Source organism: Oreochromis niloticus, linkage group LG5 (genome assembly GCF_001858045.2).
Source record: "Oreochromis niloticus isolate F11D_XX linkage group LG5, O_niloticus_UMD_NMBU, whole genome shotgun sequence".
Lineage (NCBI taxonomy): Eukaryota > Metazoa > Chordata > Actinopteri > Cichliformes > Cichlidae > Oreochromis > Oreochromis niloticus.
The window spans coordinates 12,228,987-12,242,883 of NC_031970.2; the positions used below are offsets into that span (position 1 = coordinate 12,228,987).

General features: G+C 40.0%; 1 protein-coding gene across 8 annotated transcripts in view; it reads right to left on the reverse strand.

Moving 5' to 3' along the window:
- LOC100696627 (plasma membrane calcium-transporting ATPase 1) overlaps window positions 1–13,897 on the reverse strand; it is a 123,903-nt gene that overhangs the window by 20,041 nt on the left and 89,965 nt on the right. For all 8 annotated transcript variants that reach the window (XM_003447707.5, XM_005469687.4, XM_005469679.4 and 5 more), the window contains 8 exons: window positions 13,604–13,818; window positions 13,255–13,497; window positions 11,278–11,519; window positions 10,943–11,180; window positions 6,956–7,135; window positions 5,934–6,021; window positions 5,652–5,758; window positions 60–251 (listed from right to left, as the gene is read on the reverse strand). In XM_003447707.5, coding sequence (XP_003447755.1) covers window positions 60–251; window positions 5,652–5,758; window positions 5,934–6,021; window positions 6,956–7,135; window positions 10,943–11,180; window positions 11,278–11,519; window positions 13,255–13,497; window positions 13,604–13,818 — 1,505 coding nt within the window. The remainder of the gene's footprint in view (window positions 1–59; window positions 252–5,651; window positions 5,759–5,933; window positions 6,022–6,955; window positions 7,136–10,942; window positions 11,181–11,277; window positions 11,520–13,254; window positions 13,498–13,603; window positions 13,819–13,897) is intronic.

Here is a 13,897-nt window from a genome sequence, read left to right on the forward strand (position 1 = left end):
TTATTCAGACTCAAACTGGTGTGCTAAATGAACTGTAATTTCAGACATAAGCGGTTTACCTGTGTGATGCAGGCGCCTGTGAACGCCACAATCACGGCCACCACATTGACGGTCAGCTGGAACTGCAGGAACTTGGAGATGCTGTCGTAGACGTTCCTCCCCCACATGACGGCCTTGACAATACTGGTGAAGTTGTCGTCAGTCAGGATGATGTCAGATGCCTCTTTGGCCACATCTGTGCCGGCGATTCCCTGAAAGGAAGCAGAGAGGCATCATTAGTCCTTGACTAAGAGCAAACAGTCAGTAGCTGATGCCAAGTTTCCAACAACTACGGAAACTCTGCTCACACAAGATCCACACAAGCAATGAATCAACTCTGCTAAAAAGTGTTCATCGAAACTTTCATGTACATAAATTTTTGTATTTTTATGGTATTTATGAAAAAGTTCTAAATATCTGAATCTGTGAGAAACGGTGTATTTGGAGCTAGGGTGGTGAATTAGAGTCATAAAGTACTGGAAGAGACACAAACTACACTTTTATTTTTTAGATTTCAGTCAAATGACATCTCCGGGTACAAAATCATAATTTTTCTATTTTCCTCCTCATGTTTAAAACACTGCTCGTAAATTACCATCCCAAGCACCAGGTGTGGCCTGCTGCTGTTTATTGATGCTTAAGGTCATTTCAAGTCGTTCCTCCAAAAAGTCGATTGGCTCCAAAATACATTCAATGCTCATAGGTCCTGTGTTCAAATGCCCAACTTCAGTCATGAAGATAATGTTTACAATAACCAAGCTTCCCCTTGAGCAATACAAGTACAACTATATGATTTTACATAAAGACTGCACAGTTTGCCTTAAATATAATGTACAAAGACAAAAACTGTTGAACAAAGACAGAAACAGAAGATGTTTTGGGTCACGGCTGAACAGTGATTTGTTCGGACAAAACAGTCCAAAAGAAAGAGAAGACTTTGGATACCGTGGACACGACATTGATCACATGCTTGAACATCAACCAAAGCAAAACTTGCAGCAATTTGTCTTTACTGGAACACAAAGCAGAGACTGGTGTAAGACAGTGCTGAGTTTTACAAGCAGGTTACACCAAACAACTGAAAACTCAGGATTTTATTGTTACACTGGAGACTGAACTTGCTTAAAAATGCTACTGTTAGTGAAATGAATTAATGAAACCAGCCCTCTCGGCTGTGTTTGTCCCTTTGGTGCCTTCTGGAGCATTTTTCATGCAATTATCCAATAAATAATATGGCTTCCTGTGACATATTATTATTGGTCTATTACTTTATGGCCACTTTATTCTATTAGTAGTACAGCACTTTCATCCGCAGCTGCTACTTCTGTGTTTATGAATAAATCTGAGTTGACTTGACAATCCTGACAAGCTCCATATAACAAGATGGCCAACAAGCTAACTGAGGCTCTAAAAATGTGGAGACCAAGTCAAAACATCAGCCTGGCTTTGTACTAAACTGCCTCTCAGACTCGCACTTATAGATCCCCAAAGTGCACAAAACATAAATCTGAGGGATTGTAAAGTGATTATAAGGTAAGAAGACAGAAATTTGCTATACAAATTCCACATTTACTGCCATCTTCTTCCAATGCTTGACTGATCACCACTGAGATAGACAAACTGTGGTAAGCGGTCACAGATAACACATTGCTTTACCTTAATGAGTCCCAGTAGTCACAACCTAAAAAGCCTTGGAACCGTGACTAACTAATTGTGCATAAACATCTCAGCTGTGACCAAGAGAACTCCGGTGTACTGAAGCTCATCTAACACCAAAATGTTGAGCTGGAGCGCTCACAGTTTCCTCAGAGATGGATAAACGATTATCTTTCTGTGGAGTTTAATGTCACTGCTTCCTAGCTCATCTGCAGGGTACAAGCGCAGCGGAATAATGCTGCCGAGGTTGTATCGGCAGAGCAGTATGACAGGTACAAGGAGAAAGTCCAGCTGTTCAGCTTCACTGTGGATAAAGCGAGGACTTCTTGTTGGGTTCTTTCTCACCCCCTGTAGATGTGAACAATCTGCCAGCTGGACGTTTAATTTTTAAACCTCCTTTCATCTAAAGTCTGAAAAGCTTTGACTGAGAGTATTTTATGCTGCTCAACTGACAGTAAAGTAAAAATAAAACAGGAATGTCGGCCTTGTCTTAAAAGCAATTCTAAAGAAGTTCTGAGCTGCTGTGTCTCTCTACGCAGGCAGACTCGCTCAAACAGATGGAGGTGAATCGCTTTCAGTTTCCCAGCTAACCAGGCGATAATTGAACAGGGACGCTGGAGTTGAAACTGAAAATGTTCCAAATGGGACATATAAGCACTGAAAGGTCACTGCTTTAAATCCACAAATTGCTTTTGTGATGTGTTTAGGAACAGTAGCTACTATCAGGGAATTGTTTGACAGCACAGCAGCTGCTCAGCAGCCTGCAGGAGAGCCTGATGTTCAGATGACTTTCCCCAGTAAATAAAGGTCACAACAACACACACAGGAGTCAGCTGTGAACTCGTCCACATGCATGTATTCTGTTTTTAAACAGATACGCATTGGCAAGTTGTCAGCTGATCATCTGTTCAGTGTTACTCTTCAGAGACGAGAGTTAGGACCCCACAGTGTTAATTCATTCAGTTTCGAATACAGCAGAATTGGATCCTTTAAATCTACAAACACTTCACTCGCAGGCTGTCTTTGTTTTACAAACTTGTGCGATACAAAGAAATGCTACGATTTGGCACTGGGTTGCCAGGTTTGTGGTTTTCCTGCAGAAATGGAATACTTTACAAGTTGCAGTTGCCATCCTGAACTTCTCTACAAGTTTACTTAAAACAGTCTTCACTTTGAGGTAAATCTGATGAAGATTCGGTTGGTGCGTCAAAAGTGTTACATAACAAATGAGCTGACGTAGGTGCAGCGCTTGGGTATCATAACACTGGGACAGTGAAAACAACTGAATTTACACAGCAAACAAACGTTTATGAGTGGCTGTAGGAGAATGTTTACTGAGACATATTTTGAGAACTAACTCCATTAAATATATGTCAAACAAAAACATGTTTATGCAAATTTTCCCCTTTTTATTTCCTCCAAAGATAAATATGGTTTTAACTTTTGAAACTTTTAGGTGATTTAAATAAGGAGTGCCATGTTTCCGCTTAGTGAGTTAGCTTTGTGCTAAACACAAGCCCCGATATGTTTCGTTCCAAACGCTCTACTGGGAAGATGATCATTTTATCCGGGCTGAGCTCAAGTCCAAACTTGGATGTCTCATGTTCTTATTTTCCATAGTAACAACTTTCTAAGCCACCTGCATGAAAGCTATAAATATTGTAAATAATGATGATTGCTGACCATTTTCAAATGTATCCTGAAAAGTAGCACATTCTCCAAGACATATTTCCTTACAGCATGCCACTGGTTGTAAATGTATTTCCTGATAGTCAAAAAAAAATCAATTGTCCTACTTAAAACTTGCTTGAGGTGTTTCATTTATTATTGATGTGCGAGTCATGTGCATTAACAATACATTTACCAGAGTAAATGTAACCATCATGTGATGGATTACTCAACTCAATTTTCAGGAGTCTGAAAATTAATTTTTTAATGAAAAATAAAAACTAATAAATGTCGTTTCACTGAAATCTATAAAACACCCAGACTGCTCAGAGGATTGTTATCGGTCATATATAAAACTCAAATGGGAGTTTCAGCCACCCAACCACTACCTTTTGGTTGCTATTCTTCAAGTTTAGTGACCACTTTCAGGCATTTTTCAACATCATTACTTACTTAAACTGTTATTACATACTTTCAGCTATGAATTTACCACATTTGTGTCTTGATAAAGTGCTAGTCACACTTTTAGCCAAGAAGCTCCCTCTTTTAATTTATAATTTTAGCTACTATAATAACTGTTTATCTAGTTTTTCCAGCTACCAATTTCATTTAACTTTCTTTTTCTTTTTTTTTAAGTAATCAGTTAGTCAACGATAATATGCATAGTCACCATTGCTTATACAGCTTTCTAGTGCGATTCCTCTTTATAGTCATTCTTCTGCTTTTGTTTATTTAATTAAAGAATATGAAAACAGAGCATGAGATGTTTGAGAGAAAGAAAAAAATACAAACGAATAAATTACAGTAACCAGATATACTTGGATATTAACCTAATGAGGAAATATCTATATAAATAATAAAAAAAAGTACTGATATAATGAAATTAAGTTATAGGAAGGGCATTTCAAGGAGATGCCATCTTTCCACTTTTCCTCAGATTGACCCTCCTGTAGCCTCATGAACCCAATATCAGGGCAAAACGTGTAATAGACACGGCGGTCCACCATGTGTATGTCATGCTTTGCTTCTCCAAAGCATGAAATGCACAGGCATGCTGAAGCTGCATTACCAGCAGACAGACATAATAGATCTAAAAAGCCAAGATGTTGCTAGTGACCCAGGAAGTACGCTCCAAGATCTGTCTATGCCAGAAACGATTAAGCTAGGTGGCTAATATGTAGTTACAGATAAATATTTTAGTAATGTCTCTTTAAACGCTTTCTCATGATTATTTTCAAGATGAAGTAATATCATAAAATTCTTAAAGGGGACAATACTTGACTCTCTGTAAATTGAGGTGCTGTGAGCTCTGGAAAGGTGGGATAAAATAGCCAAACACTCTCCATGAAACAGAGCTTGATATTTCTCTATCTAAATGTGTTTTTAAACTATTTTGTTTGTTCATTTTTACTTTTACCTGATAATTTTAACTACTTTTAACTAATAAATTCCACATATTTTTAACCAGCTATTGTATTTTTTTCATTAAGTTTGTTTAGCTGAAACCATAATGTTTTTATCCATACATGTGTTGAACTAATATTTCCATATTTTATTAATTCAGGATTGCAGCTTCACATTATGAATGATTATCCATAACATGTTTTTGTAAATGGGTGAACAATCTAACAGTTTCAACTGTTTTGTTAAGCTAATTCAACTTTTTTCCACTTTGTGACCATTACTTATTTGTTTTAATCATTTTAGCAATTAATTTTGGCTGAGTTGGTCTTTTTATCTATTAACTTTAGTTAAAAGTGTTAACTTTCTTGCTCAAACACATTCTGCTCTTATCGCTTCTTTAATTAAACTGTAATTTCAGTGTTTTCGTTTTTCCTTTTTGAGAAAATCTGTCCAAATACCCTCAAAAATGTGGAAAAATGCACCCTGGAGTACACTCTGGTTGATAAAACAGACAACATAAAGAAACAGCATTAGTCTCACTCTCTGTGAGTTGATCTGTAGGAAACAAAGGCAGTGACAAGGTGGTAGAGTGGGGCCCCACTGTGCTGAATGCAGCCGAACTCAACATTTATTGATTTATTATTCCATTTCACAGCTATCTTAATGAATCCGCGGCATTAAACTGAAGAGTTATTGTCAATGACGGTTAGAGAAATGACCTATTTCATGGCTGCTTCAGAAACGTAATTAACTGAAAGGCTTATGTTTTTTCTTTAGGTAATGATGCAGAGAAACTTAAGCAGCAGAAGAGTGAAGCGATGAAGAGCCGTGAAACAAAGGCAACAGAAGAAAAGGACGGGGGGAAAAAAAGAAGAAGTGGTTACCATAGCAAAGCCAACATCAGCTTTCTTGAGGGCGGGGCCGTCGTTGGTACCGTCTCCTGTCACTGCAACCACCTGTCGGGTTTCGCCCACTGTGCTGTCGATGATGCCTGATCAGCAGAGTGAAACAACAAGAAACTCTGTCTTAGTGAGTGTATGATCATTCAAAAAAAAAGGAAGGGGAAAAAAAGTAGATTCATTTACAGCAGCTTGACTAAACGTTTAGAATTACACGCAGATTTAAAGCATGCTCAACAGTCTCCATGCTCAACAGAACAAACCCACCTTTGACCAGAGTGTGTTTGTCTGTGGGTGATGATCGAGCCAGAACACGCAGTTTGGGCCAAACTTTGTCCAGACGCTCTTGTTCCACCTAGAAATGACAGGTTTAAGTTTCAAACAATCTTTTTCTAGCATATAAAAATAACCATCCCAGTTGGATACAGAGCAATAATGGGGAGTTGGAGCTTCATCTTTAACTGGACAAATCTGGGCACATCACTGGGCAGAGCAAGCAAAGCATATGTCATAAACCTAATGCATGTGTTTGAATCTGCCTCGAGGCCATTTGCTATGTCTGTCCTAACCAAAGAAAGGCTAAAAAGCCCCCAAAATTGAGGAATCTCAGCAACAATGTCTGAAACTCCAGGACGGGCAGGGAGAAACAGCCAGCCACTTAAGAGTTAAACTGATTAATTGGTTAATGGGCTGCACTGATAGTTATATAATGCTTTTCTAGATTTACTGAGCACTCAAAGCACTTTTTATGCTATGAGCCACATCCATCCATTTACACACACTCATGCAGCACTTTATGTACACAAACACTCACACACTGATGGATGCATCAGGGGCAATTTAAGCTTCACTATCCTTACAATCAGTAAACAAAGCTCTCTACCTCCCAAATCCCCCAAAATCAGCTGATATAAGCTTAATGCAGACAGATCAGTTTAACATGATACTGTTGTAAAGAGTGCTGTGTGGACGGCATCAGCTGAACAGGTAAAACTCTATCAAACACAACATATCCCTCGCTCTAATAAGATAGCTATAAGATACATTAGGAAACTTAATGTTTGCTGCTTTTGTACATAGGCCTTTGGAAGGGGGTTAACTGAAGGCCGTCAAGAGATGTAATGGGCTAGTGGAAATCCGGCATTAGCAACAAAGACTTATTAGGCCATACTGACTTAATTTGGCGCTTGTTTGAGTTCATTTCAGAGTCATTCTCTGGTCAAAGCTTTTAAACTTAAATGCTCATATGAATGTTGCTTGCAGTTGGATTCTTTTTGTACTCGTTTTACCTCTCCCTTGTCATTTCTTATTTGTTGGTTGAACTCTTTGCCCTCCAGACACAGGAAGTCCTCCCCAGGCAGCAGGATGCCACACTTGGTCGCAATGGCACGAGCAGTGTTGATGTTGTCTCCGGTAACCATGCGCACGGTGATGCCTGCGCGCTGGCACTTAGCAATAGCCTCGGGTACCTGGAGGAGAGTCAGAACAAAGGGACTTGATTATTTTCACAGTACAAAAAAACCTTGAAGATGAATGCAGAGTGACAGAAAAGATGAAGATGATTTTGAGTCTGAAGCATAAAGAAGGTCCCCTCGCCCCTAACCCAAATAAAAAAAAAAACTGACTGTCACGAATGACACATTCTGTTGGTCGTTGCAGAGGAGAAGCTGAAGAAAGCAAACTATCTTTAGGGTCTTAGAAGATGTAAAGAAAGAGTTTATACTGCAGCAGAGCTTGTGTGTAAGAGGTCCAATTCCAGCAGCAGCAGATTTTACATGAGAGCCACTGTTGTTGTTCTTAAACCCACCCTGAGAGATCATTCATCTCGGTCTGGGAGAGGTGATAGTGACTACACAAAGGTACACAGATGCCTGTGAGGAGTCTATAAGGACCTGATGGTCAGAGAGGTGCTGACTGCTTCTTGTGCTCCTCAGGTGGTCCGACTGATATGACCAGAACCCAACAGAGGGCCCATTTTTTGCTTGTAAATACATACACACAAATGCTGCACAATTCTCATTTAAAGTGCCTCAGCCAGGGTGCAGTACACCGTTTCCCTTCCTTAACAATGGCTTCTTAACAGCCATCCTTCCAATGAGACCATTTCTGATGAGGAAGTGAACAGTGGACCACCTGAACGGCCAGCTTCATCTCTCTGGTCCTGTTTCAGGTCTTTTTAGGCATCCCACTTCTTTTTTTGTCTTCCACGTCTTGCTTTTCCTCATAATTTTAAGGACATATTACACAGCAAGATATGCCGAGTTTTCATCTCTTTTGGAATCAACTTGTTGGAACAAAAATACAATTTTATGCTGTCAAACTGTAAGATCCTCGGGATTTTTAATGGATTCGGCTAAAGAAAAGGTACAGATGTGTTTTTCTTACAGGCTGTGAGTAACAAAGTGCCCAAAGACACAATTTAAACTTTTTTTTTTGCTAAGTTGTCTGCTATGTGTAGACGCAACACTGGTTCATTACCTGGAGTTAGTGACCTACGAATCATTCAAGCATCAAAATGCACCTGCTAAATGGCTTAAGAAACAAAACAAACATTCTCTCAAAGGTTTATGTATAAGGGCTGGGCTGAAAATGAGTGAAAAAGCAGCCAGTGTTCAAAGAAAAATGTGAAAAGATCTTCAGAAAGACTAGAGACCTACTGCTCAAGAGCATTTTTAAAATTAATCTTGCTCCTTTTGTAGCAAAATATAAAGAAATAATGGGTGGCTCAAGACTTTTTGCGCAACACTGCAGATACTTACATTAATTATAGTAAAATGTTGTAGGAAATGCTCTATGAATGGTCTGCATACATTACCCGTTAAGTTAATGAACCAATCGGGTTAAAAGGGGGCCCTTGTGTTTGTTAACTTTCAGGACAGACTGCTTTATTTTCGGGTTACTTGCAGTTATAGAAACACTTTTTCTGAATATGAGGAGAAATAATAATTTTGTAGCACAAAGCTAAAATATTCAGTCTTGTGCCCATAACAAGTTGTGAAGAGATAAACACTGTGCTGCTGATTGACTCCTGCTGCTCTCCGGTTATTTCCATCCTGTTGGTGATCTTTGTGCTCTGACATTAAAGCAGCAGGCAGCAGCACTGATGCTTTCTCAGCTTCATTACAGGCCTCATTTAACACTTCAGAGCATCCGGACTCTGTTAGATCTGGCTAGGACAAACTTCGGTCTTCATGTTAGGAGAAAGTCAATAACATGCTTACGCAAATATAACAATATAGTCAAGAGCAGCCTCTCAGATGAGTTTCAATCTCAATGAAGAAAATTTAAGCTCCCTGTTTGGTCTGTTTAACTTATTTTTGCATCATCAAAAAAAAGCTGCACACTACAAACTCTGATTATCCCGTAGATCTACTGATCCCTGCGTGAAGTCTGGATTATTGCAGGTAACAGAAGCAGCAGCCTCTTACTGCTGTTCATTAAAGCAACAAAGCTATTTCCGTCGCTTTTCATGTGAACAACTGATTGCAACGCTATGAACGTCTTTGAAGAGGGACCTTCTGAAAGTGTGAGAAACAAAAACACACAAATCGCACAGAGCTGTTGGCGAGAGGATAGGGAGGAGGACAGCAGGAGGTAGAAACAGCTGGAGTATCTGTCAGTCTGCATGGATAGACAGCTTATCAGTCCTTTTACCTTTTTTCTAGGCAAAGTGGAAATTATGTAAATTCATCTCCCATGAAAATACAATATTTATCGAGGCACTGGGATGTGACATATGACTGAATGGTAATTATGTAATCCATAATTACAGTGTGTTTCTTGTTGAATAACATCATGCTCTCTTCCTCTCTGCTCATACTGACTGTTAGATTATCCACACTTCAGGTCAAAAGAGGAAATGACACATCATGAATAGAAAAGTCTTTTTGGTGAATAGCGAACATTGTTTTATGTTCAGCTGCGGTTTCACATGGTTAAAACAGATCCACGATTTTATCTAAACAGCGAATCACAAACAAATCTGAACAAAAAAGGTCAAAACCATATAAGACTTGAAATGGTAAGCCAGTGCAGTGCCTTCGGTTTGTAGAATAGAACTGGACCCATGTAATTCCATACTAACCACTGAAGCTGCCATGGAAATCTATGGAAAAGTGGTAATCAGATCTCTTACTCTGTGACTTCAGTAAAGTTTCCTGATAAGTTTATGGTCTCAATCACTAGCTTAAAATTATACTGAACCAAGTTCACATTAAGAATCAAAAAAGAAGATATCCCAGAGGCAATACCTGTCACATTTCAAAACACCAACATGGCTACATTGAAAACATTCACCTTGGGGTTTCATAGCAGTCTGATCAGTCACACAGTCCTCTTTAAATATCTTCTTAAAGGGGGCCCTCTATGGTTTTTCTAATTTTTTTGTCATATATACACAAAGCGATGGATGCTCATCCAACAACAAGGTCAGTTTATGTGCAAGTAGTGCCTATGAGCTAAAAGCGCAGACTCCTTAATACAGATCTGGCTGTCAGCAAAGAAGCGCGATCCACCTGTTACTCTAACCTTCCATTTATGAGGGGCAGCCAATGAGAGGGATGGTGGCTGCACTACAGTCCGGTATAAGAATAAATCAGAATTATTTTGACCTGCGAATCATGCTAAGCTACCACAGTGGTATTCAATTGAAGTAATTTGGACCAATAAATGTGCATTAACTTCATATTTAACTGCACACATTCTTAGCTAATGGTATCTGCTGGAAAGCATGTTGGCACGTTTGTTAGCACTGTTACCTCACAGCAAGGAGGTTCCTGATTCAAACCCTCTGGTTGGCTGGGGGCTTTCAGAGGACTTTGCATGTACTCTGGTGTCTTCCCGGAGTCACAAACATGCATGTTAGGTTCATTTATGCTTGTTGATTAACCACAGATGTGAAAGAATGCTTGTCTGCCTCTCTGTGTAAGCGCTGTAAAGAACTGGCAAACTGTCCACGGGGAAGTCTTTTCCTCAGCCTATGACATCTGGGATAGGCTCTAGCCTAATTAAAACGATGAATGGAAACTCTTTTTATCACTTTAATATTTTGTTTATATGACTGCTTTGCAACACACTGTTTTCAACAATGCTACAGAAATAAAGTTTGGGATGTTTGGCCATAAACACGCCCAAAGAGAAAAAGTGAAAATGATAAGAATAAATAAGCTGTATAAAGATTCTTCAGCAGGTAAGATCGTTGATTGTTGAGACCTAACGGCACATTGGCCAACATGAGCTGTTAATTACAGATGGTGTTTTGATCGGTGGTGCTGTACCTCAGGTCTGACGGGATCTTCGATGCCCACCACGGCGATGCAGGTCAGTTCGTTGAGGATATCATTCTCAGCGTCCCAGTCTGGCTCTCCAGCCTCAGCGGGAAAGTCCCTGTAGGCCACACAGATGGTCCTCAGCCCATCGCACGCCATTGGCTCAATCACCTTTCGCACCATCTCGTCACGGTCCTTGGGCTTGAAGACACGAGGCTGGCCCTGGGCGTCCAAGATACGAGAGCATCTGGGAGAAGAGAGACAATCAGAGGAAGTGAAGGGAGATTATAAAGGTATACCAAAAAGGTTACTGTGTCCACCCAAGCAAGACTGTTAGTTCTTACTTCCTCAGGATGATCTCTGATGCTCCTTTGCTGTACATCCGGAAGCCACCGTCAGCATTCTTTAGCACCGTGCTCATGGATTTGCGGGAGGAGTTAAAGGTGTAAACCTTGTAGAGTTTCTCTTCGGGGACTTCATCTCTGATTGGCTGGTAGTCTCTCTTCAGCTCCAGCACCAAGCCCAGCAGAGCACATTCAGTCTTGTTACCCACATGGCGAGGTAAGCCGCCTTCTTTCTCCGGGGGCTGAGGAGTGAGAAAAAGTTTGGAAGTGCTTAAACATGATTAAAGTTACAAGCAAAGAGAAACACTAGGAACATGCAGAGGATCGGGTTTGTTTAATGTTTGCTGGTTCAATCAGAGAAGCTTGGGCTCCAGCATTAATCAAATTTTAATCATTTCATTTGGTCTATACACACTAAACAAAACCATCTGAAGAACACAACGCTTCTGTAGCTGCAATTCAGGTACATGTGCAGGTTAACATCACTAACAGAATAACACACACGGTGACACATATCTAATAAATTAATATAAGTTATATCAGATAAAAGACTTTAATTAAAATGTTAGTCTTCATTTTTCTTGACTTGACATGAGCCAGCGTTAGCTTGGGTTTCAAGTCTAATATCAACACAGCGATGTACTAGGAGATTTTAGAGCACTTCATGCTTCCATCTGAGGACATGCTTTTTGGTAATGACAGTTTCCTTTTCCAGCAGTAGTTAACACCTGCACACAGTGCCAAAACCACTACCAAACGGTTTGTTGACCATGATTTTACTCTGTTTGATAAGCGAGCCAACTCCACTGACACTGAATCTACGGGGGAATTGTCAGGGAGAAGACGAGAAATGTCCAATATAAAAAGAGCTGAAGGCTGATATCAAGCACTGCGGGCTTCAGTGGCACCTCAGCAGTGCCACAAGCTGATCATCTCCATGCCACACCGCACTGATGTTGTAATTCGTAACTCGAAAAGCATCCAGTGTGTAAATGACCATAATTTTCAGACACCAGACATTTCTGTAATGACAAATACAAAATACACCAAAGATTACTTTTTAAAATTATGACCAAAATGGGATGCACTAGTATTTTTATTATCTGACTACCTCTTGTTTTCTCTGTCATGATGACACTCGCTGTGAATGAAACTGACTATAATGAAACTGTGGACAACCAAACACTAATAACTCTGTCTACATACTGTAATAAGAATGTATATACATATATATATATATATATATATATATATATATATATATGTACAAATATACAACAAATTATAGCTACAGCTATCATCCATCACTTGCAGCCCCAGCAGGCAGGCACCCTTCATCCTTTCTCTGATGGAAAAGTGGAAAAGAGGACAGATGACAGCTGCACAAACCAGTACAAGCCTGCAGTACTTTGATCTGTAAAATGGATGCTTACTGTATGTAGGTAATGCGTTACCACATTCTGCTTGGGGTGTGGACGATAAACAGAAGGACAGAAAGCTCCTGGAGCGAATGCTGCTCACATTTATGCACACCTGAGGCCAGTATGGCAAAGTTGTACGTTTGTGAAGAATGCGATCAACAGTTTGTATTGGCTCATAAATATACACTCAATATAAGAAGGGATGATGCTGAATCTCATTCATTAGATTGTGCTCAGTTTTTTCTGGTATGTTCTTTGCCTAGATGTTTTTTCTCCTGTGTAATCAACAGGAAACATTGTCATAACTATAGTTACTGTCTCAGCCAGGCACTCATGTTGCAGTTTATATGCTTGTCAGTCTATACTCATAACTTACGTAGTGAAGACTTCCATTAATAAAGCATTTATCACAGCACAGCTTCTTTCTTTAACATAAATGAAGTGTTAGGCCCATAAATAACTGAATATTCTCTGTTTATTATTATAGATGCTCCAGAGCCAAATAATTGCATTTGGAACCAGCCTGAGTGTCAGTATTTGTCGATGTGATACTCACCAGGATCTTGGTGGTGTACGCCGAGTTGATAGAGATGCTGTTGACCATCATTTCCAAAGTGTCTGGCTTGATAGCATCGGGTTCTGGGACAGTCTTGTAGTGCGTATCGCCGATGTATGCCTGCACCACTGTCATCCGATTCATAGTCAAGGTACCCGTCTTGTCCGAGCAGATAGCCGTGGCGTTGCCCATGGTTTCACAGGCGTCCAGGTGACGCACCAGGTTGTTGTCTTTCATCATTTTCTAAGGGATGGACGACGAAGGTGCACTCATTAAAACCTCAGCGTCTCTGACATGATTTTGAGAGGAGTCTATTAATGTTAAATTTACATAATTCCTTCCTGCTCACCTTGACAGAGTAGGCCAGAGAGATGGTGACAGCAAGTGGCAGCCCCTCAGGGACAGCGACGACCAGAACTGTCACACCGATGATGAAGAACTTGACAAAATACTGAATGTAAATGGGGGTGCACTCAGCTAACCACTGCCGACCCTGGATCCCAAAGGTGTCAATCACAAAGTAGAGGATGAGGATGATAACTGTCACCGCCGACATGATCAGACCTGGGTGGAACAAGAGCAGTTTTCCATTAAAGTCAAGTAAGCTTTATGTAAAGAGACAAAAACAGATAAAAATCACACT